At 57.2% G+C, this 20,748-nt stretch overlaps 1 protein-coding gene across 5 annotated transcripts; it reads left to right on the top strand.

Moving 5' to 3' along the window:
* The first annotated feature begins 2,586 nt into the window (after nucleotides 1-2,586).
* Nucleotides 2,587-20,467, top strand: PATZ1 (POZ/BTB and AT hook containing zinc finger 1). 5 transcript variants are annotated; one of them, XM_037166775.2, is made up of 5 exons: nucleotides 2,587-3,858; nucleotides 5,248-5,311; nucleotides 11,419-11,590; nucleotides 17,348-17,485; nucleotides 18,950-20,467. In XM_037166775.2, exons 1-5 carry the CDS (start codon nucleotides 2,588-2,590, stop codon nucleotides 19,363-19,365), a joined length of 2,061 nt encoding a protein of 686 aa, XP_037022670.1. In that variant the 5' UTR covers nucleotide 2,587; the 3' UTR covers nucleotides 19,366-20,467. The 5 variants fall into 5 exon arrangements, with proteins under 5 accessions (XP_037022670.1, XP_037022669.1, XP_037022673.1 ...); XM_037166774.2 differs by having other exon boundaries at nucleotides 18,947-20,467; XM_037166778.2 differs by having other exon boundaries at nucleotides 17,413-17,485; nucleotides 18,947-19,077.
* Nucleotides 20,468-20,748: the final 281 nt, after the last annotated feature.

Genomic DNA, 20,748 nt, shown 5'->3' with positions numbered 1-20,748 from the left:
CCCTCAATAATCAGATCCCTTTCATCTTTCTTTGCGGCTGCTTCCACCAGCACTCTGGAAGACACAAAAAAAACCTGCCGGTTCCAGAATCCACCCACTAATCTCTGAGCTCTGGCTCAGGGAGGTTATGCCGAAGGTGACACAGCTAGTTTGAGCTTGCAACACAAATAGCCTGGATGGGTGTCCAGGAACTTTCTCCTCAAGTCTCTAAACTGCATTTGTTCTCTCCAACAGGCGTTTGGCAGCTACTACGTCCTAGGAAGGGCTAGGGTGTGTGAGGAGAAAGAGACCCATCCCAGAATTAGGTGCGGTGCAATAACAACCTTCGAGCCTTCAACACTTGCTGAGACAGGTGCTGCTATTAGGTGAACATATTAGGAAAACTGTTTAATCGAGAGGCTCAGGGAGGTCAACTGACTGGCACTGGAACACACAACCACAGAGCAGAGTTCTCGAACTCAGACCCTCCCTCCGCGCCACGCGCGGAAGCCTCAAAGTCTTGGCTCAGAGAAGGCGCGCGTCGATGGGAATCCCGAGTGGAGTTGGAAGCCGGGCCCGTTCATTTGCATGCTAATACCCAGAATGCTTTTCCTCCACACACACACCACTTCTCTTAATGGAAGCGCTCAGTTTGGAACCGTGGAAAGTTTGGAACACATACTTCGCTCTCTCTTTGCAACTGTGGGAACTTCCCGCCCGCAAACACAGTGCCTGCAGCCCGGAGCTCCAAGTCGGCCTGCCCAGTGGCGGTCTATAGAGCCTCCCCGGCAGGCTAACCCTGATGTCCAAACCGCGCGCGGCGGCATCCTCGGGCCAGCTGGGGACAAAGCGCCCAGGCTTGCCTGCGGGGCCTATAGCCCGAGCGCTCGGCGAGAGCTTGGGGATGCTCCCAGCCACTAAGAGGCCAAAGGGCGCTCCCCAAACCCTCCAGTACCCTCACCTCCCTGGGGGTTGCTGGGGTGCGCGCGGGATCCCAGCGTCTGTCCACCGCCCTCGCCTCTGTTGTTGCCTCCCTGAACTGTTGACTATCCGCTCCCCCGGGCAGAAGGCTCTGCGTAGTTTGGGGGAGAGCATGGACGATGACCTCTTCTCCCCACCTCTCTAGGGCACGCAGCCCCTTCAGTTCGGTTGGTGCGTGGGGTGCAGAAGCAGCTCCGGAGGCTTGGCCTGTCCCCAGCCAGGACCCCGGGCTCTCTCTAGGGTCGGGAGCGGGAAGACGGTCGGTAGGCGACTTCTGGGGATCTCGCGCATCAAAGGTGGGCTCTGAAGGGTAACTGAAGCCCGCTCCACTTACTGGTGCATATCGCAAGCTGGGGCTGGGGGCCCAGATCAGCACCCCTCGGTCCCCCTCCCCCCGCCCCGTCCGCACGCCGCCACTCTTGGCGGGGAGGGAGGGGCAGTGGGAGCTGGTTTGCTGGGTTGGCGCTTCGTTTGCATTGGTCGGGGGGGGGGGGGGCTGAGACTGCAGCCCCCGGCCCCGCGGGCGGGGTGGGGAGGCGGGGGCCGGACGGGGGCTCAGCTGCGCTAGCATTGGCGGAGCTGGGGAATGGGGAGGGGGGGCAGGAAGCGGGGGGAGCGGAGCTGCGGGGGGGTTGTATAAATAGGGAAGGGGGGACGTGCATCCTCGGCTGGGTGAGGGGGGGGCGCTCGGCACAAAGAAAGTGGAAAGTTTGCAGCGCGGGGCAGCCCGGGCCAGGGATCCGGGTGCGCACGTGCAGGGCTGGGGGCGCCGGGAGCCCCCCACACCAAGCTTGCCCTTTCTTTTTTTTTTTCCTGCAAGCGAGAGGGGGGGTGTTGTTGGTATCGCCCCCTCCTTCTCCTCCCCCCAGGGGTGAAAGTGCAAGAGGAAGTGCAGCCGCTGCCATCTTTCCTCCGCTCCGAACACACGGAGCCCGGGGCCGCAGCTCGCCGCCGCCTTCGCCCGGCCCGGGGAAGGGCCCACCCAACCGCCGCCGCTGCCCGCCCGCTCCAGCTTTCGCCGCCTCCTCCGCCCGCCAGGCTTCGGAACCCGGCCGGTGCTACCGCCCCAGTGCGCGCCCTGCCGCCGCCGCCTTCTTCGCCTTTTGTTTCCTCTGCTCCGGCGCCCCCGCCCCGGCTCGCGCTTTGCAGGGGACGCAGCGCGCGCCCCCAGCGGGCCCGCGAAAAGCCGCGGCGCGCGCCCGCGCGCCTGCGCGTCAGACCCCTCCTCCTCCTCCTCCCCGCGCGCGCGCCCCTGTTGGCTGCGCGCCGGCGCCGCCTGGCGGGCGGGAGGGGAGGTGGCAGGCGCGTTTGCAGGAGGGGCGCACCTCTTTGCTCTGTTACCCCCGGAGGTAGACCGAGAAAGGGAGGCGGGCGGGCTGAGAGGAGCTAGAAGCGCGCGATCCAGCAGGCGTAGGGACCGCTATGTGGGGGATGGTGCGCCCTGCTGTCTAAACAGTCCGATCCGGGCAGGGGGCGTGTGCGCTCCGCGCACCTGCGAGACTAGAGCCGGGGCCGGCACGTGCGGGGAGTGTAGACACGTCCGCTGCACCCCTCTTGTCGCTGACTAGGGGGAGGGAGGAGGGCAGGAAAGTGCCGCTGCCGGGTTTGAGGGGAGGGGTCGGCGGCCATGGAGCGGGTGAACGATGCTTCCTGCGGCCCGTCGGGCTGCTACACCTATCAGGTGAGCAGGCACAGCACCGAGATGCTGCACAACCTGAACCAGCAGCGCAAAAACGGCGGGCGCTTCTGCGACGTGCTCCTGCGGGTGGGCGACGAGAGCTTCCCAGCGCACCGCGCCGTGCTGGCCGCCTGCAGCGAGTACTTTGAGTCGGTGTTCAGCGCCCAATTGGGCGATGGCGGAGCTTCGGACGGGGGTCCCGCTGACGTGGGGGGCCCAACGGCGGCCCCGGGCGGCGGCGCTGGGGGCAGCCGGGAGCTGGAGATGCACACCATCAGCTCTAAGGTGTTCGGGGACATCCTGGACTTCGCCTACACTTCTCGTATTGTGGTTCGCCTGGAGAGCTTTCCCGAGCTCATGACGGCTGCCAAGTTCCTACTGATGAGGTCGGTCATTGAGATCTGCCAGGAAGTCATCAAACAGTCCAATGTGCAGATCCTGGTGCCCCCAGCCCGGGCTGACATCATGCTGTTTCGTCCCCCTGGGACCTCGGACTTGGGCTTCCCTTTGGACATGACCAACGGGGCAGCCTTGGCAGCCAACAGCAATGGCATCGCAGGCAGCATGCAGCCTGAGGAGGAGGCAGCTCGGGCAGCTGGTGCAGCCATTGCCAGCCAAGCTTCCCTGCCTGTGTTACCTGGGGTGGACCGCTTGCCCATGGTGGCTGGACCCCTGTCTCCCCAACTACTGACTTCCCCATTCCCCAATGTGGCATCCAGTGCCCCTCCCCTGACTGGCAAACGGGGCCGGGGACGCCCAAGGAAGGCCAACCTGCTGGACTCAATGTTCGGGTCCCCAGGGGGCCTGAGGGAGGCAGGCATCCTTCCATGTGGCCTGTGTGGGAAGGTGTTCACTGATGCCAACCGGCTCCGGCAGCATGAGGCCCAGCACGGTGTCACGAGCCTCCAGCTGGGTTACATCGACCTTCCTCCTCCCAGGCTGGGTGAGAATGGGCTGCCCGTCTCTGAGGACCCCGATGGCCCCAGAAAGAGGAGCCGGACCAGGAAGCAGGTGGCATGTGAGATCTGCGGCAAGATCTTCCGTGACGTTTACCATCTCAATCGGCACAAGCTTTCCCACTCAGGGGAGAAGCCCTACTCCTGCCCTGTGTGTGGGCTGAGGTTCAAGAGAAAAGATCGCATGTCCTACCATGTGCGGTCTCACGACGGGTCCGTGGGCAAGCCCTACATCTGCCAGAGCTGTGGGAAAGGCTTCTCCAGGTGAGAGATGGTGCCCACCCCACCATGACCCGTCCTGTTCCTGGCTCGTGGGAGATCGGGGAGGGTGAGGGTCACTCGACCTTGTATAGGGGCATGGCTGGTTTGGGGAGAGTGTTGAAATGGCCCTGCTTCTGTGGTGGTGAGGCCAAGAAGCTGCTTTCTCTTCCTGCAGGGAAGTTCTCTGGCTCTAGGCCTGCCTTACTGTCTCTCTTCGTTGGGGCCTGGTGGGAAGGGGCCTGGATTCCTCAGGCCACAGCCACCGGGCCTCACCATTCTTCTCCCTGGGCTCCCTTTGTGTTTCCGGCACCAGGCGTGGGGCCCCCTCTGGGGGCGGGAGGCTGGCTCCTCCAGCGACTTTCCCCTCTTGAATGGCTGCCGAGGGAGACACTGGAACAGAAACAAGTGCATCTCGGACTCCTTACACTCCTGTGCCACCAGATCCCCCTGCATTCAGCACTGGCAGTCATAGACCAGCGGGTTCCAGCTCTGCCCCTCACAGCCCCTTGGGCACAAGGCACAGAGCTTGGGACCTGGAGTCACAGGTTCCCAACACCGAAATCTTTGATCAGCTCTGACCTGGTGGCTCCAGAGCCCAGCTGAACCCACAGGTCCCCTTTATGTTCTCAGGATATAGAGAAAGGGGGGGGAAGGATGTCTTTTTAGATTCACTTTGTAGTGATTCTGACAGGGAACTGAGGACTTCTGTGGGAGCTGAGGGTGGTTTTGTTTCTCCTGTGAAGAGAGTATCCAGAATAAAAGGCTGGTTTTAACTTGCCTGGATACTGAGGACCTTCTGTGTGGAACCTGGGGATGGAGAACTCCCTCAGAGGGGCCCCGATCAGGAACCAGTCTTACCGGTCAGGCAACCCCTGCCCACCTGCTCTGGCTGGCATCTGGCTTACCAGCCCAGCTGGGGACTTAAGGCTCCATCCCTCGGCCTCTGGGGACTGGATTCCATCTGGGTGGCATTCATTGGCTGCCACAGTAGGAGAGGCTGGGGGAGGGGAATACTGAATTTCTAAGGGGCTTTAGTCTGGACAATGAATCACCCATACCCCCTCCCTGAAAGGCTGCAGCAAAGGGGCCCTGTCTCATTCTAAAGCCACCTCCTAGGGTCCCAGAATCACTGAGTTTTCTGATGGGGGAAGGTGGGTAGGGTTGGCTCATGGCAAATGCTCACTCCCCTGCCCTCTAGGGAGAACCAGGGCAGAGAGGCCTGGGCCTGTGGAACCAGAGCTGGGTGGTGACTGCGTCTTTGTCATGCTGGGGTGGGGGAGAGGGGGTGCTCTCCAGCAGTGTGGGTTGGGGTGGGGGGCGGGTCTGGCCAGGAGTGTGGCCCCCTTTTCTGAGGTCTTATTTTAAAGTCTGTCTTGGTTCCCTCTTTTCCAGGCCCGATCACTTGAACGGACACATCAAGCAGGTGCACACCTCTGAGCGGCCTCACAAGTGTCAGGTAGGGGTCGGGCCAGGGCAGAGCTGGGCTGAAAGAGAATGCTGCTGTTCTCATTGCAGCCCAGCCACGGGCCAGCTGACGTGTGTGCTGGGCCGGCTGACTGACCACCGCTTTGCACACCACCTCCTCTGTCCCTCCACCCTCCGTCTGCTCTTCTTTGTTCTTCCCCCTGGCCCCCTCCCCTCCACCGCTGATGTCCCCTCCTTCCTGGTTGTCGGGTCCTTGTTCCCACCCTGTTTCCATTTTTCCTCTGTTGCTTAGCTTTCCTGTCCTGGTGTTAGCCAGCTCCAAGGATGGTGGGCCATGTTGCACAAGCGTTGTCCTGGGGGTACCAGTAACCCCACTGGGCTCAGCTTCTGTGGTTCTCAGCAGTTTGCAGGCGCCACCATGGGGAGGGAGGGGTTTGTAAAGAGCTCCTGGTGGTCCAGCCAGCAGCTCTTCCACTTGTCTGCCAGGCAGCCTGGCCCAAGTTGGAGCTCCTCCTGGGTCCCCTCAGGTGAGGGGACAAGACGGCGGGGGTGGGTCGGGTGGGTGGGGCGCTGGCACCTGCGTAACCTTTCTGAGGACGGGAAGGCAGGAGGTTTCCTCTCTCGTGAGCTCTTTGTGCAGCAGTAGGTAGGGAAGGCTGGGCAAGAGTCTCACCCTTGGTGTGTCTGCTTGAATGATACCTGGGGGGCCTGTGGCACCCAGAAACTTGAGTGTCCTCTCTCAGCTACTGAGCATTTCCTGTTGTAGATGGAAAACAGGCCTCTTTCTTCTCCTTGGTTACCTCCCCTCCCCTGTGTCAAGTTCCCCGCAATCCGAAATCTGAGAGGGAGCCAGAGTTGTGGGATGCTTACTGCACCCTCTGGTAGGGGGACCTGCTTCTCTTTATCCTGCTGGTGGCAAGGAGGGAGGACTCAGGGAGACCTGTGGGGGGAGGGACGGATGTGTTGGAGGTAGGCCGAAGAGCCCCCGGGGGCCAGGCGTGAATGGTGTTCACATAAGCCAGGCTAGGTGGTCTCTCCCGAGGATGATGACCCAGGGGTCGGGCTGCTGGGATCCATCTGTGCCTCGTTGCCTCCTCTCTGTCTCTGATTTTCTCATCACAGAGCACATTCTGACTCTGCCAGGTAGTGTGCCGAGCAGCCGGGCAGAGTAGGAGGAGCCCAGAGGGCAGTGGGGGCGCGCCCGGTGGCCTGGGGGGGTAACCTGCACTCTCTGCCCTTTTTCCAGGTGTGGGTTGGGAGCAGCAGCGGCCTGCCGCCCCTGGAATCTCTTCCTAGCGACCTGCCATCATGGGACTTTGCCCAGCCTGCTTTGTGGAGGTCGTCCCATTCGGTTCCTGACACCGCCTTTTCCCTTTCTCTAAAAAAATCATTCCCTGCCCTCGAAAACCTGGGCCCAGCACACTCCAGCAACGCTCTCTTCTGCCCGGCCCCTCCGGGATATCTGAGGCAGGGCTGGACTGCCCCAGAGGGCAGCCGGGCCTTTCCGCAGTGGCCTGTAGGCTAGCCTGACGCCCCCCAAGAGGGTTTTTTGTGGAGGGAATGGGAGTGGCGGTTGCTCTGAGACCCTTGCTTTTGGAAGAGGCCAGGAGAGTGGTTCCCACCCCCACGCCTGGCTCCCCCCAGGGTGACTTGGAGTCTGTCCCAGCTCAGGGATCCCAGATAGGGGTAGCGAGAAGCTCCTTTCCTGGTCCCCCCCACAGCCTCCAGGTACCCCTGGGAGTCTAGCCTGGCCTGGGTCATTCTGGAGGTCGGTGCATTCCTGGAAACCAAGCCACTGGCTTTTATGCCCCCCCTCCCCTGGCATCACCTCCCCTGAGACGGGGCTTTCTCCAATGGGACCTGGCCACCCCTCCCCCACTCTGGGAGTGAATGCCCCTCCAGAGCAGACTCTGGGGCAACTCCAACTAGGTCACCCCACGCTGCCCTCCTCTTCCCTTCCCACTCAGACAGGTCCTGCTTTCATTTCTGGCTAGTGAATTAGACTTTTGTGTTTTTGAGGTTTATTAGCAGGTCTGCTCAGGAACTAGACTAACCAGTAGCTTTATATTGGGTTATCCCAGTGTATAGCTTTGGGGGCTGATAACGCAGGTGTAGACCCCCCCCCCTCGGATCCCAGTGGTGTGCCCCTTAGTCCCCGCAGACTCCGCGGGGAAAACAGGAGTGATGATAAAAGTTTTAATTCTAACACTTGAGGCTTTGTGTGTTTTGTCCTTGGTTTGTGTCATAACACCGACATCCTTGTCCCTCGGGGTTGGAGCCCACTCCCTCGAGCGTGGTCCCAGACCCGCCAGCCCACCTCCACCCCCAGAGCCAGCTCTCCTGTGCCGGGTTGGCCAGCCGGCCTGCATGCCTGGGCCTGGGTAACCAGCAGGGGCATCTGCCGTTCGTGGTGTGTATTCTGAGAGCCATAGGGGTGAAGTTATGGCTCCCTAGGAGTTGGTTCCTTGGGCCCCTGCAAAACTGGGCCTGTACCTCTCGGCTACTCTGGATGCCACAGAGGAGAGAAGGGGGCAGTTACTGAGGCTAGTGCCACCGCTTGAGTGAAAAGGCCATCCGAATGTCGGGGCATGAACCCTCGGGCTTGGCAGGGATACACAAGTCTCCTTGTGGCTGGGCCTGAATGTCTTTAACTGGCCCAGACGGCTGGGCACTGCTGGATCTGTGAGTGCCCTGGGCTAGGGCATCTCCCCCATGGGGAACTCAGCCTGCAGCTGGGAGGCTAGAGCGGCTGAGACCTCTCCCATTGCTTCCATTGGCTCCACTTCCCAGGGGCTAGTGGGGTGGCTTGGGCTGGAGGGAGAGCTGATTAGAGAAGGAATGAATGGAGTTGGGAGTAAGGGAGGGGATACCCTCAAGAAGGAGGGGATCAGCAGGGCCAATGGTTCTGGGCCTCCACGCATTGGCCTCAGACCTTTTCCCAGGACTATGGGAAAGGCTGCTCGGGATACCCCGAGGCTGGCAGACTTCAGAGGCCACCAGAGGTTGGGGGTGCACTCGTGTCCCTGGTACCACTGGGGCCCATTTCTGAGCTGCTCAGCCCTTGGGAAGAAAAGCCTGAGGAAGTCTGGGATGGGGCGAAACTGTCAGGGGAGGGGTGGGAGCACGACTGGGGCTCAGTGTCCAGTGCTGGCCACCAGAGTGACCCAGGCTCACGCTGGCTGGGCTCAGACCTACACTCATAGGAGAGCAGGCCCCCTGAGCACAGGGCTGTGGGCAGGGCAGCCATTCCCAGGGCCACTTGCAGGTTCCCTCTGGTCCTGGCCGGGCCCCTCTGTCTCCCGGAAGGGAAGTGCCTTTCCCCTGTGTGGCCTGAGGTTCTGCATGTCCCCTTCTTTGATAGATTTCTCCCCCAGCCACTCTTCTGTGTTGTGTCTCTTTTGGGTCACGTGACCAGACTCTTTATGTCCTGTGTGCTCTGAACTTCTGGCAGGTCTGGACTCAGACTCACACACTTTAAAATTCCCCCAGAAAACCTTGGGGACTCGGCTACGAAGGGTCAGTTCTGGCACAGAAAAACCAACAATCGCTTCAGTTTGGCTTTGTAACACACTGAGCATTTTGGTTGGTTTGTGTGTTTTCTCTTCCCCCAACAGCAGATTTACATTCCTAATTATGTTTGCTCAGGCTAAAGTTAGCTTTCATTCCTGGAGAGATAATCAGTGGAGGATGAGGTGGGGAAAGGCAGCCTGGTCTGGGATTTTAATTTTGCTTAGCTAATCCTCCAGATGGATAATCCACTTGTGGATAATTGAGGTTCGGCTGTCCATTATCTTTAGGTAGCAAAGTACACAGGCAGCGCTTTAAGGGACAGATTGTGAGAGAAAGTTGGCAAGAGAAACAAGGCATCCCTTTCATATCCTTCTAGTGGCCCGGCTCCCGGGAGCATGGGAGGCAGAGTCCTGAATGTGCCCGTTCAGCTGCCTTTTCTCACACCTGGTCCGTATTTGGTTCCTTTGAGTTCGGAGACACAGACCACCCTGCCTCTCGGCATTGGAGGGGCGGTGGTCAGGTGACTGGCTGGCAGAGCTGGCTCTGGACAGTGGATAATTGACAGGTGCACCCTCCCGAGAGTGTTCACAGTAGCCCTTTCTCTGTGAGGTTCGTAGACCAGTGAGCTAGGTGGGGGGATTCAGAGTTTTCCCCACACTGTGGCCTATAATTGGGTCATGAGGTCCCAGACGGAGGGGGGCCCACCTGTGGCCTTGAGACCAAGCACCCATGATGCTCTCCGAGGCACCTAAATGTTGGAGTGTCCCTGCACAGTCCTGTCACCTGTCCCTCTCAGGCGAGTCCTGGCTACCAAGTACACGGTGATAAAAAGTATGAGCACCTTTCATGGACCAGAAGCCACCTTGGCTGAGCCCGGAGGGGGTGAGAGCACAGGCTCAGGGGCTGGCTCACAGGCCAGGTGCCGCATCTCCTTTCGGGGCCTCCATCTCCCCGGCTGTACGTCAGGGGAGGCAGGAACCCCGGGGCGGCCGGAAGGGCTGGCGGGGTGTGGGCCTGGCGTGACACGGTGTTTAGAGTGCTGCCTTCTCTGGTAGCTGAGTCACGTGCTCTGGGCAAATCACTTCATAAACTTCCTCATTTGCCAAACAAATAAACTCAATATAAGAAACAAATAAAAGCTGTACTTTGTTAGTATCCATTGTTCTGTTCAAATTTGCAATATTTACCTAAAAGATAACGACAGAGCAGCACAGCCTGTCCGATGCACAGACATCTGGGGTGGGGGGGACAGCGGTGACATCTTCTGCCTCCACAGTGTCACACGCATTTGTTTCTTGCTTTTGGTTGTGCAGTAAGCAGACAGATAAATGTATGTGGCGACAGTGTTTGGACACTCACCTGGAGGTCCCGGGATTCAGAACGTGCTTTGTTGAACGGACGAGGGAGGAGCATCTCCATCCTAGGCAGTTAACAGGGCTGCAGGTCCTCAGTGGGTTAACGTTCGACCTGTAATGCAGTTAAGGGGGGTGTTGCTTTCTCTTTGCAGTTCTAAATCACTATACGTGCGGAAAGAAAAATGAGCCAGACTTGACTGGAGCCCGAAACACCCCCATAGAACCAAAACTGCTTACAAGTCACCAGACTGAGCTCTCCCGAGGGCTTTCCTGGCATTCCGTGACCCCCAAGGCTGGGTGCCGGTGCAAGCCCCAGCTGAGGAAGGAGTGTTGCTGGGTGACCTGGGACTGAGACTGAGTCAGGTCCCAGGCACGGGAAATCCCGGGCCCTCCCAGGGTGTCGGTGCCCAACGGCATCGCCTGAGTCATCTGCACCTGGGTCCTGGCTGTGAGGAGGTGCCCTGGGCACGACTTTCTATGGCCACACTCTGGGAGGGTGACAGTACTGCCTGCCTCGGAGGGACAGGCTGCCTGAGACTGGTACCTCTGACAGGCTGGGCGAGGCGCCTGCCTGGTGCAGAAGGAGCGCTCCGTCAGTGCAGAGTAGGTTCACCTCCCTTGTTACTGGCAGCACCTCCCCAGCCTAACGTTGCACGAACGCTCCCAGAGCCTCTGGCGCTCCTCCTCTGTGCTAATTCTCGTAGTAGCAGGGTTGACACTGCTGTTTTATGGGCTGCTGATTCAGTACAAACTCACGAGACTATGAAGAGTCACCTCTGTGCTCTGCGCTCGCTGCCTTTCCATCTCCCTGTGGCCAAGACTAACATCACTTGTGAATAAAGTGAATAAACTGAATTCGTTGTCTAAAGCAACTGGGGAAACCCAGAATGGAGAATAGGAGACTGGTCTGTTTAGATGCCAGGAACACTTGTGTCAATTCCCTTGTAGTCAGTGCACCTGATGTCAATTCTTAGTGTTTACAAATGAGCAAATGCCTCACCTTCATTTTGTAGGGGAGCACAGAACTTAGTGTGCCGTGTTGCGGTAGTCCTCGGAACCAGGAATTCCAACTTGAGTGTCCAGTGGGCAGCCATTGTGGGACATTAGAGCCGCTCCTTGGCCTGGTGGAGAAAAAGCCTGGGCCACACTCTAAAGCTGTCTTTATACAGGGAGTCAAATGTGTTGGCCAGCAGTGGTTTCGTTTCACAGTGTGCTTGTTTGGTGAGGAGTCGGGCCAGCCTTCACCTCATCCCCTTCTCCTTCCTGCCCTCAGACCTGCAACGCTTCTTTCGCCACCCGAGACCGGCTGCGCTCCCACCTGGCCTGTCATGAAGACAAGGTGCCCTGCCAGGTGTGCGGGAAGTACTTGCGGGCAGCATACATGGCAGACCACCTGAAGAAGCACAGCGAGGGCCCCAGCAACTTCTGCAGCATCTGCAATCGAGGTAATCTCCCTGCTCTTTCCTCTTGTCCAGACGGCGGGCCTGAGCTTGTGTGGGAGGCTGGGGTTGTCTTGACCGCCCTGCCTCTGACTCCATTCTCTGAACGGCCAGCCTTCCGCTCCCGCTGAATGATAAACACCATCATTGTCCAGCTAGCTGCTTGCCACCCACCCCTTCCTTTCCAGGAAACTTAGGGTGCTTGGAATAGGAGCTCCCAGGAGACCAGCCAGTGGGAACAGAAGGAGTGTTGTTCCCAAGTTTGGGCCCGTAGCATCTGCGGCTCCGGTGGCAGGGTCGGTGCGTTTGTAGGTACTGCTGAACTGTCAGTGTTGGTGGGAGAGTCACTGGGCCCTAACTGGTGAGAGAAAAGGGCTCCTGCTTGCGAGCTTGTGCTGGCTGATTCACTGGCATGTGAAGTTGAGCAGCCAGGGAACGAGGTTGAGTCTGGAGATGAATAAGTATCCGAAACTTTCTAGCACAAGTGATCAGAAAAGAGCCCAAACCCAGAAAGACTGTGGCCTCAATGAGAACGGGAAAGGGAAGGTGTTCTGAGCAGGTAGCGTGCTTGCTGCCGAGGTCGGCTTCGGTGGCGTCTGGCTCTGTGGCCCTACTGTTGTGTCGGGTGAAGTCAGGCCTGTCCTGCACCTGAGCTTCTGCCAGGGCGTGTTGGCTGTTGGAAGGGCTGAGGTTTATGTTTTGCCAGCACAGTGTCAGTGGAGGAGGCTTGCGCCGTGTCTCTGCTGAGGGGCGTTGGGGCAGCTGTCTGCTGGGGGTGTGAGGATGCTTTTGCACAGTGCGCTTGCTTTGGCCAGGTGTGGACATCGCTGGGAAGTCCTGTCTCCCGGGACACCCTTGTCCCAATGCTTCTGGAAGCCTTGGGTGTGGCTTAGTGGATTGAGTACTGAACCAGGAGTCAGGGGACCTAGCCCCTCCCATCTCATCCTACTCTGTGACCTCAAGCTTTCCCTTTCCTTCTCTAAACATCAGTTTCTTCATCGCTTCAATGGAGTTAAGAACAGCCCCTTGGTCACCTCACAGGGTTGTTGTGAGGGCCCCAGCACACCAGGTAGATGTAGGTTCACTGAACCCCTCAAGGTGCTGTGCACTTGGGAGGCCCCGAGCTTACGCTTTGTAGTGGTGATAGGAAACTCTGCCGCCTGACACTCTGCTTTGAGCCTGCAAAACATCCCTGCAGACGTTGGCTGGCATCTTTGGGTGCTGTGCTGTCTCCATGTGCCCTGAGGTCTCTGGTGGAGGAAGATTGCTGAGAGCTGGGTGTTCTGGGTGCCCTGAAGCTGTGCCTCTCCCCGGGATTGCACTCCTGGAGGTTGCCTTGGAGGCCGCTGGATGTCGCTGTTTGCATCACCAAGACACTTGCTGTGAAAGCAGGGAGGTGATAATAAAAGCTGCTTAAGTGTCTGTCCTATTTTCTCACATGTCCGTAGAGCCCTCCCTGGCAGGAACTTCCCCCTGGGTAGTAGGCTGTGGGGTTGTGCATACAGGGAAGTGTCAGGCTATGGTTGACCATCTTGACCGTGGCTGCCCCAGCTCTAGAAAAACTTTCTTGTCTTGCTTCATCCCGACCTGGCTTCCTGACGGCAACCCCAAATAACTCTAAACCTGCTACGACGTGCCATCCTCAGTTCTCTCAAAGTTTCAGGGTTGAGCTCTCAGAAGCTTAGAAGCAGGAACCAATGAGAGTGGAGAAAGATGCTAATGAGAAACCCGAAAGTCTAGCCCAGATTTGCAGTCGAGGGAGAATTGGTGGGAGACCCAGGGCCACACCCCTGGGGAGGAGAGGAGAGCTCAGAACAGCCGGGAACAGCAGGGCAAACTGATCCAGTTACGAGACCTCTCATGTGGCAGAGCCTACAACTGTTGTGTGTCAGGATTTGTTTTCCTGGGCCTGGTGAAGAGGACTTGGGTAGCAGCCACGGGACTGGGATGGAGATATGGGAAGAGTAAAAGCAGAGGCCACCTTATCTCAGAGAAGACAAGACGGCATCTGGATGGTAGGCTCCACAGCTTCGGGTCTCAGACTCCGAGCAGGAAGTCCCATTCTTCCAAGAAGATAAAAGCGGGCTCTGGTCCAGCCCTTCTCCACCCAGAAGGAAGAGAAAACAATTTCATTTTTTATCAGAAGAGAAGGAGCAGGATTCCACCTCAGGATTCCTTTCTTGGGCAGAAATAGGAAGAGATTCCCCCTGGGAAAAGAAAAGAGAAGAAAACAGTTTTCCTGAGAATAAGGACACCAAAGACTTGGAGACGCTGGACTCGGAATGCAGAGTCATCCTTTGCCCTGCCCGCCACCAAGGCTGTGACTACAGGGAGGAGCTGTACATGAACAAATCAATGTTCTTATCCTCAACAAGAGTTCGAGCAGAGGCTAACGTCAGCCGGCTGGTTGGATGGTGAGGTTACATCCAGTGAATTTCCAAGTCCCATCTGAGGTCCTCCAAGCCCAGCAGTTCTTGAGCAGTCGACTACGTATAGATCTGCCATTTTCGCTCTTGGCCACACAAACGGCTCTTACCTGTGCAGAATGGAAAAGATGAGAGGCAGCCTGGTCGCTCTAGTCCCATGCTTGAGACAGACGACCTTGTCTTTGTCCTAGAGACATCGGGATGTGGGTCATACCTTGTGTAGAGGAAGATAATTCGCAGTGGAAAGAGGATGATGGCGAGAAGAGCTTCTTCCCTGATTTTCAAGTTGAGGATATCAGTTAAATCGATCGGTGGGAAGGAGAGAAGGCCCTGGCAGATCACCAGAATTGTCTTCCTTTCTTTTTAAATTTCTGTAGCAGCGTCTTTGTGTAGATGCATACGTACAATCATGAGGAAGAGGGATAGCTTACCAGGAATCTGCCTTTGACAGAGGCAACAGCTGGTCTCCAACATCATTGCTTAAAAGGTAGGGGAAGTCTTCGCAGTCAGAGGTGGGCGTACAAGTTGTGGCCAGTGCCCATCAAGGGCACAGACAGCCTGCCATTACCCCGACTGAATGACACAAACCAACTTAGGGCCCCCATCTAGCACCACCCAGCTGGGCACAGCCCCACCAAGGTTTGGTTGAGGAGAAGGAGGTCCCGACCCCTGCGTGGATGTGGAACTTGAAAAAGGAAGATTTACATCTGGGGTGTGAAATGCCGCACAACAGACAAGAAAATGCAGGGGAGGAGCAGTAGCCCTTGGTTAATGAGGACTTTGTCTCCAGAGTGCAAGGGAGGGTGGCTCGTTGGCTCCAGTGGAGTCGCAAGTGCGCCCGGCATCTCCATCGCTCTGGCGCCTGGATCAAGCTCCCCTTTGGTTCTTGGTTAATCGGTGGTGAATGGGCAGGTGAGTTCAGAATTCAGGCTATTTCTGACTTTCAAGATGTTTTCTTCTCAGAAACTCAGCTTCTGTTTTAGCCCAACAGTTGGCTGCTGAGCTGCTCTGTGTTTAAATTCTGGGCTGTAAGTGGCAGCTGTGGATCCGCTCCTACCACCTCGCCATGTGGTTTTGCTATAGATAGTGCAGTCTGCAGCTGGGTGAAGTCGACAGACCCGGCCGTGTGCTTCTCAGACTGTCTTTCAGGAAAAAGCAGCAAGTTCTTGTTGAGCATCTGCTGTGTTCCCTCGATATCGCTCTCCCCACAAGGAGTAAACATAATAATTACTGCTGCTCGTTCCCTCCTCTCCCATTCCTTTGATTGCACCACTGGCTGGGTATGCCGATCACTTCAGAGGCCTCACAAGGGATAAAAAAACAAAGAAAAAAATTCTCTTCTGAAGTGGCATCATCGTATCACCAGGAAGGCCTGATATCTGTGCTGGCTGTTGGGGGCACAGCACCGAACAGGGTGCTACGGTCCCCTCTCTCTTTAGCCTCGTCTACTCATTTCTGACACCTACTCTCTTAAGAATGTTTATATGGGACCCTCCTAAGCCAGTCTGTCCCCTGTGTTTGGCCCCAGGCAGACCACTTGGTCACAGCATGGGACAATTCGCTGTAGCAGGCAGGGCTGGACACCAGCATCTGGCCCAGGTGGGTCTGTGAAGTAGCTGGGCCAGGAAAGGAAGGAAAATTCACTCGGTCCCCCACTTCCTCCAGAGCCACCAGGCACTGTTGTTGGGGGAGTGTTTGTTAAACAAGCTTCCGCAGGTCAGCCTGTGTCTAGCAACGGCTTCCATTCTGCTGGAAGAGGAGCACGTGAGTGTAAATGGTGATGACGAAACCTGCTGCAGAAGTCCAAGGGATGCTTTTAGGACCAGGGCCAAGACAGGGAACCAATTAGAAAGAGTCTGCCCAGTGGTTAAGGACCACATCTGACACATGGTCCTGGGGTGGGAGCCCAGGCTGTGCCTTTTAGTAGCTGTACGTGAGACGCAAATTACTTAACCTCAGCAAGCACCTTAGTTTTTCTTGTGTAAAACAGGTGCAATAATTCCCATCCCCTAGGGTGGGGGGGATACTGCAGAATAATTCGTGCAGTGTGTTGGGGCCTGGCACACCACCGCCTCTTGCTGAAGGTGAACTTTTACGGTAGTTCTAGCCGAGTTCCAAAGGTCGTGCCGATCCGGGCTTCTCCCAGCGGGCCTCGTGCAGGCATGACACAGGACGCACCAGCCTCTGACTTGTCAATAATGGATCCCATTGTTGCCCGGGAACTGTACCTTTAAAAGGGCATGAAAATACCTGAGAATGTGCCAGCCAGATCTGGAGTGGATTAAAGGGACATCGTCAAGGCACTGGTACTTCGAGAGGGCCTTAGGCTAAAAAGCTTCGCTTCCTGCTGAAGACCCCTTCCGATCCTTGACCATGAGTGGGGTTCGCTGACACAGCTCCTTCCTGTGAAACCCAAGTGGAAATCCCTTGACCCACCCACCTGGTTCCATATCCTCGGACCACGAGTGGCATGCACGTTGGCTGGAGACCACCTCTTCCCGGCCTGAGACATCACGTGGCTCAAACGGACCAGAGCATCTGGGTTGGGCTGGAGTAGCCCCACAGTGGCTGGACTGCCTCTTCCCCAAAATAAAGACAGAGTATCCTTGTTTCTTCCGTCGGGGAACCTGATGATGCTCCAGAACTGAACCGAGAAGACCACCGTGAATAAGAGATAACTACACCCCTTTAACGTAACTTCCTATTTTTCCTACTCTTCAAGAAGTCTACACAGTTAGTAAATCCAGTTATTCTGAAGGTGAAAAAGTTAGGAAAATAGAACGTGTCCTAAGAAATAGAAGGAGTACTCCTGGAGGCATTCCTCCGGAATTTCATCTTGCCCCCCGGCTGGTTTGTTTCACCCTTGACTAGTGTTAGGAAGCCGCCGCCTTCTTGCTGGCAGCCCACGGCTGCCCTGGAGCCCCGTGGACTTTTCTGGCTACATTGCCAGCCCTGGTTTCTGTGGCTGGCCTGGGGCTGTGGGACCTCCACTCAGACCACTTCTTGCTGAGGTGCCAAGTGAGCCTAGAGGCATTTGGCCTCTGGCCCAGGCAGGAGCAGGATCTCAACTATCCGTCTGTCCAGGCAGCCAGCCTGGGCCCTCTACCACAGACTTGCAGAGTGGGCTCTGCAGAGAAACGAATTCGAGGACAGTGCCATGCTTCATCCTGAGCCAGGTGGCTCCGTGGCTGCAGCTGTTTTTGAGCCAAGCCGGGGCCCCTTCTAGGTGCAGCTGACCTGGGAATGCTAGCCAGAGCGGCCAGAGGAGAGGCCTGGGGGAAGCAGACAGGTATCTCTGTGCTGGCCGTGGGATCTCATCTCCTTTTGTCTTGTTTAGGTTTCTCCTCTGCCTCCTACTTAAAGGTCCATGTTAAAACCCACCACGGTGTTCCCCTTCCCCAGGTCTCCAGGCACCAGGAGCCCATACCGAATGGGGGAGCAGCGTTCCACTGCGCCAGGACCTATGGCAACAAAGGCAAGCGACCCCTTGCTCTGCACTTTGCTTCTCTGCGCAGACTGTGTTGTGGGGGCGCTGGGCCGGGTGTGGGGAGGCGGGAAGGCTGCCAGCTTGCTGGCCGCCTCAAGGAGGCTCAGAGATCTGAGTGGCAGTGGCCTCCAGGACAAAAGTCCCAGTGGGTATCTCACTCCAGGGCAGTGAGTGAGGCTTTAGGGCACTGCCATGATCCAGCCCCCGCCTCCTCGTCCCCAGCCCTCCTCCCTTGCTCCCAGCCGGCCTCGGCCGTCTAGAGCCCTGCAGGGATGTCCCAGGCCCAGGGCAGGAAGAGGAGCCCTGCATGATGAGTTACTGTGGGCTTGTCTGTTGCCTGTGGCCCTTACAGGGTAGTGTGGAGCTGTGGCTGAATGCTTACTCCTTTGACCCTGTAGGGCAGGAGGGAGCCAAGGCTGGTTTCCCCCTCGGTAGGTGTGACTGGTTGCTGTGAGCAGCCCTTTCCAGAGGGCCTGTGGCTGCGTTTGTGAGATGCATGGCGGTAAATGAGCTGACTGCTTCTTTCTCCAAGACGGTTTGCCTAGAGCTCCCTGAGCCCCACCCTCACTTGTTGACTCCTGTCGTTCTGCGGTATTTCAAGTTGTTGTTGCCTTGGGGACGATGCCAGGGGCTTGGTGGATGGCAGAGATGGCATGCTCCACGCTCCCATCACAGACCTCCCTTCCCGGCATGGCGCTCTGAACCCAGGCAGGAAGCTGCTGTTTGGTGGAGGACCCCACTGTGGGCCAGGCAGGGCAGAGCAGGCAGTGAGGGTTGTCTTGAGGTCCAGCTTGTCCTGGGCCCCGCGTGGGGACAGCCAGCCAACTGAGTTGTTCAAAGTTGCTTGTAACCTCTGTGCTTTGGCCAGTTGGCCCAGGAAAGGTTTTGGCAGAAGGAAGGCGGTAAGGGCAGGGCGTGTGTTTGCAGCACTGGGAAAGGATTGGCTTCTGTCTCAGCTGTCAGTGGGGTCTGCTGACCTGAGGACCCTGCGGCTCGGGTCTGCCTTGCTAGGGTGCAGCTAGTCTGGTGCAGAGGCCACTGACATACCTGTTTGGCATCCTCAGAACAGCTGTTCCACCTTTAGAGGCACCCAAGAGAGAGCGCCTAGGAGCTGGGGGTCTTTGAGTTGTTCTGGGCAGAAGCAGTGGAGGTCCCCTCTCTGTACCCCCTTCCTCAAAGCAGGCTGACATGATGGTGAGCGATACGTGTGCACCTGCATGAAGAGTCCTCAGCAGGGGAGGCTGGCAGCCCCAGGGCCCTGCTCTCTCACCCCTGTAGGTACACCAGGCTCCCAGACTGACCAGCTGAACCTCGGTGGGTTCTGCCAGGACAGTGGATGGCCATCGGCTGCCCTCCACAGGCCTGTGAGCTGGCTCCTCACAGCCCCTCCAGGAGGGGGCCCCTCCAAAGCCTGGCCTCATCTCTGCTCTGTGTTCTGTTCTCTCCTAGAAGGCCAGAAATGCTCACATCAGGATCCGATTGAGAGCTCTGACTCCTACGGTGACCTGTCAGACGCCAGTGATCTGAAGACACCGGAGAAGCAGAGCACCAATGGCTCCTTCTCCTGCGACATGGCGGTCCCCAAAAACAAGATGGAGTCTGACGGGGAGAAGAAGTACCCCTGCCCTGAATGCGGGAGCTTCTTCCGCTCCAAGTCCTACTTGAACAAACACATCCAGAAGGTGCACGTTCGGGCCCTTGGGGGCCCTCTGGGGGACCTGGGCCCAGCCCTCAGTTCACCTTTCTCTCCCCAGCAGAACATGTCTCTCCTCGAGTCCTTTGGGTTTCAGATTGTTCAGTCGGCGTTTGCATCCTCTTTAGTAGACCCTGAGGTCGACCAGCAGCCCATGGGGCCTGAGGGGAAGTGAGGCAGATGCTGTGTCCCCCGGGAAACGACCGTCGGGGGGAACTGCTGAGAAATGCTGTGAATGTGGAGGGAAGTAATGTCTTCGGGTTCTGTAGCTGAGAGGTTTTTCTTCGTTTTTAACCCCCACCCCACCTTATCATCCCACCCCTCTCCACTGCTCATTCCCCCCACGGTCTTTAGAAATAGATCCTCATCCGATCCTCTGGAAATATCTGCGAGACCCAGTATGGGGCAAGGGCAGGAAACACTACATAGGCCTCCAAGGCAACACCAGTCCCAGTTTCTCTAACGGGCGGAAGCTGGAATTCCTGGTGCCCAGCTCTTAGTGACCCCCCCCCAACCCAAACCCATACCTGATGGCCTTCTGGGACCTCAGTGATTCTGGTCCCCTCCCATGTCTCCAGTCCCCTCATTCCTCCATCTCATATTCCTGAAAAAGAAAACACAGTAGGGTTTCCACCCACTTACACAACTCAGAAGCCCACCTGTCTTTAAGGAAGCTGGAAGCCTGCAGCATCCCATGGACCATGGGGCGAGTGTCCTCCAAGAGCTCTCGTAGCTTGACCCTTGACCTGGATGGCCCCAGACCTTTCTGAGCCCTGCTTGGAGGCTAGCATTTTGCTACTAGGACAAGCTTAGCTGTTGAGGACACTCCCACCCCCAATTACAGTTCTTACGTGATTTTAACCATTCAACTTGCTGTTGGGTTTTAATTCTCTAATTATTATTATTATTGTTATTATTTTTTAGGACCAGTTGTAGTGAATTGCTACTGAAAGCTATCCCAGGTGATACAGAGCTCTTTGTAAACCGCAGTCACAAGTTAGGGTTAGTATTAAACTTTGTTTAGATGTACCATAATTAACTTGGCTAGTCGATTGGTGAAGTCTATGGAAGAAATAGTTTTATGCAAAATTTTAAAAATGCCAGTCTGGTCAGGGAGGGAGGGGGTGTCAGTGCTGTCGGGAGCCAGGAAGGCAGGAGAGCTGGCGGGTGGGGACATGGTGCCCCTTGCTCAGGTCACACGTGAGCAAGCCCAGGTTGACCTCGTGGTGTGAATTGATCTGATCAGACTGTATTAAAGACGTTAGTACGTTACTCTACCTGCCCCCCTGCGTCTGGTTTTTCAGCCGTGGGAGTCTCTGGGACCGGGAGGGTGGGCAGCCTATGCCCTTGCACCCAGGGTAGGGGTAGGATCGCAGGAGACCCGTCTTCCTCTTCATTGCACCCGCCGCATTGGGCCTGATGGGGGAATGTTAGTTACCAATGAGGACCCAGCTGCTGGCTCTCACCCACTTGTTCGCTCCCTCGTGTCCTCACTGCTGTGGGCCGTGCTCAGCCTCCAACCCCAGGGGTACAGGGTGAATGGATACCCTTGTGGGTA

Source organism: Artibeus jamaicensis, unplaced genomic scaffold, assembly GCF_021234435.1.
Source record: "Artibeus jamaicensis isolate MK-2021 breed Jamaican fruit bat unplaced genomic scaffold, CSHL_Jam_final contig_525, whole genome shotgun sequence".
In the NCBI taxonomy this organism is placed as follows: domain Eukaryota; kingdom Metazoa; phylum Chordata; class Mammalia; order Chiroptera; family Phyllostomidae; genus Artibeus; species Artibeus jamaicensis.
Note: the sequence above shows the minus strand (reverse complement) of the source record. Positions and strands in the feature narration are given on the sequence as shown.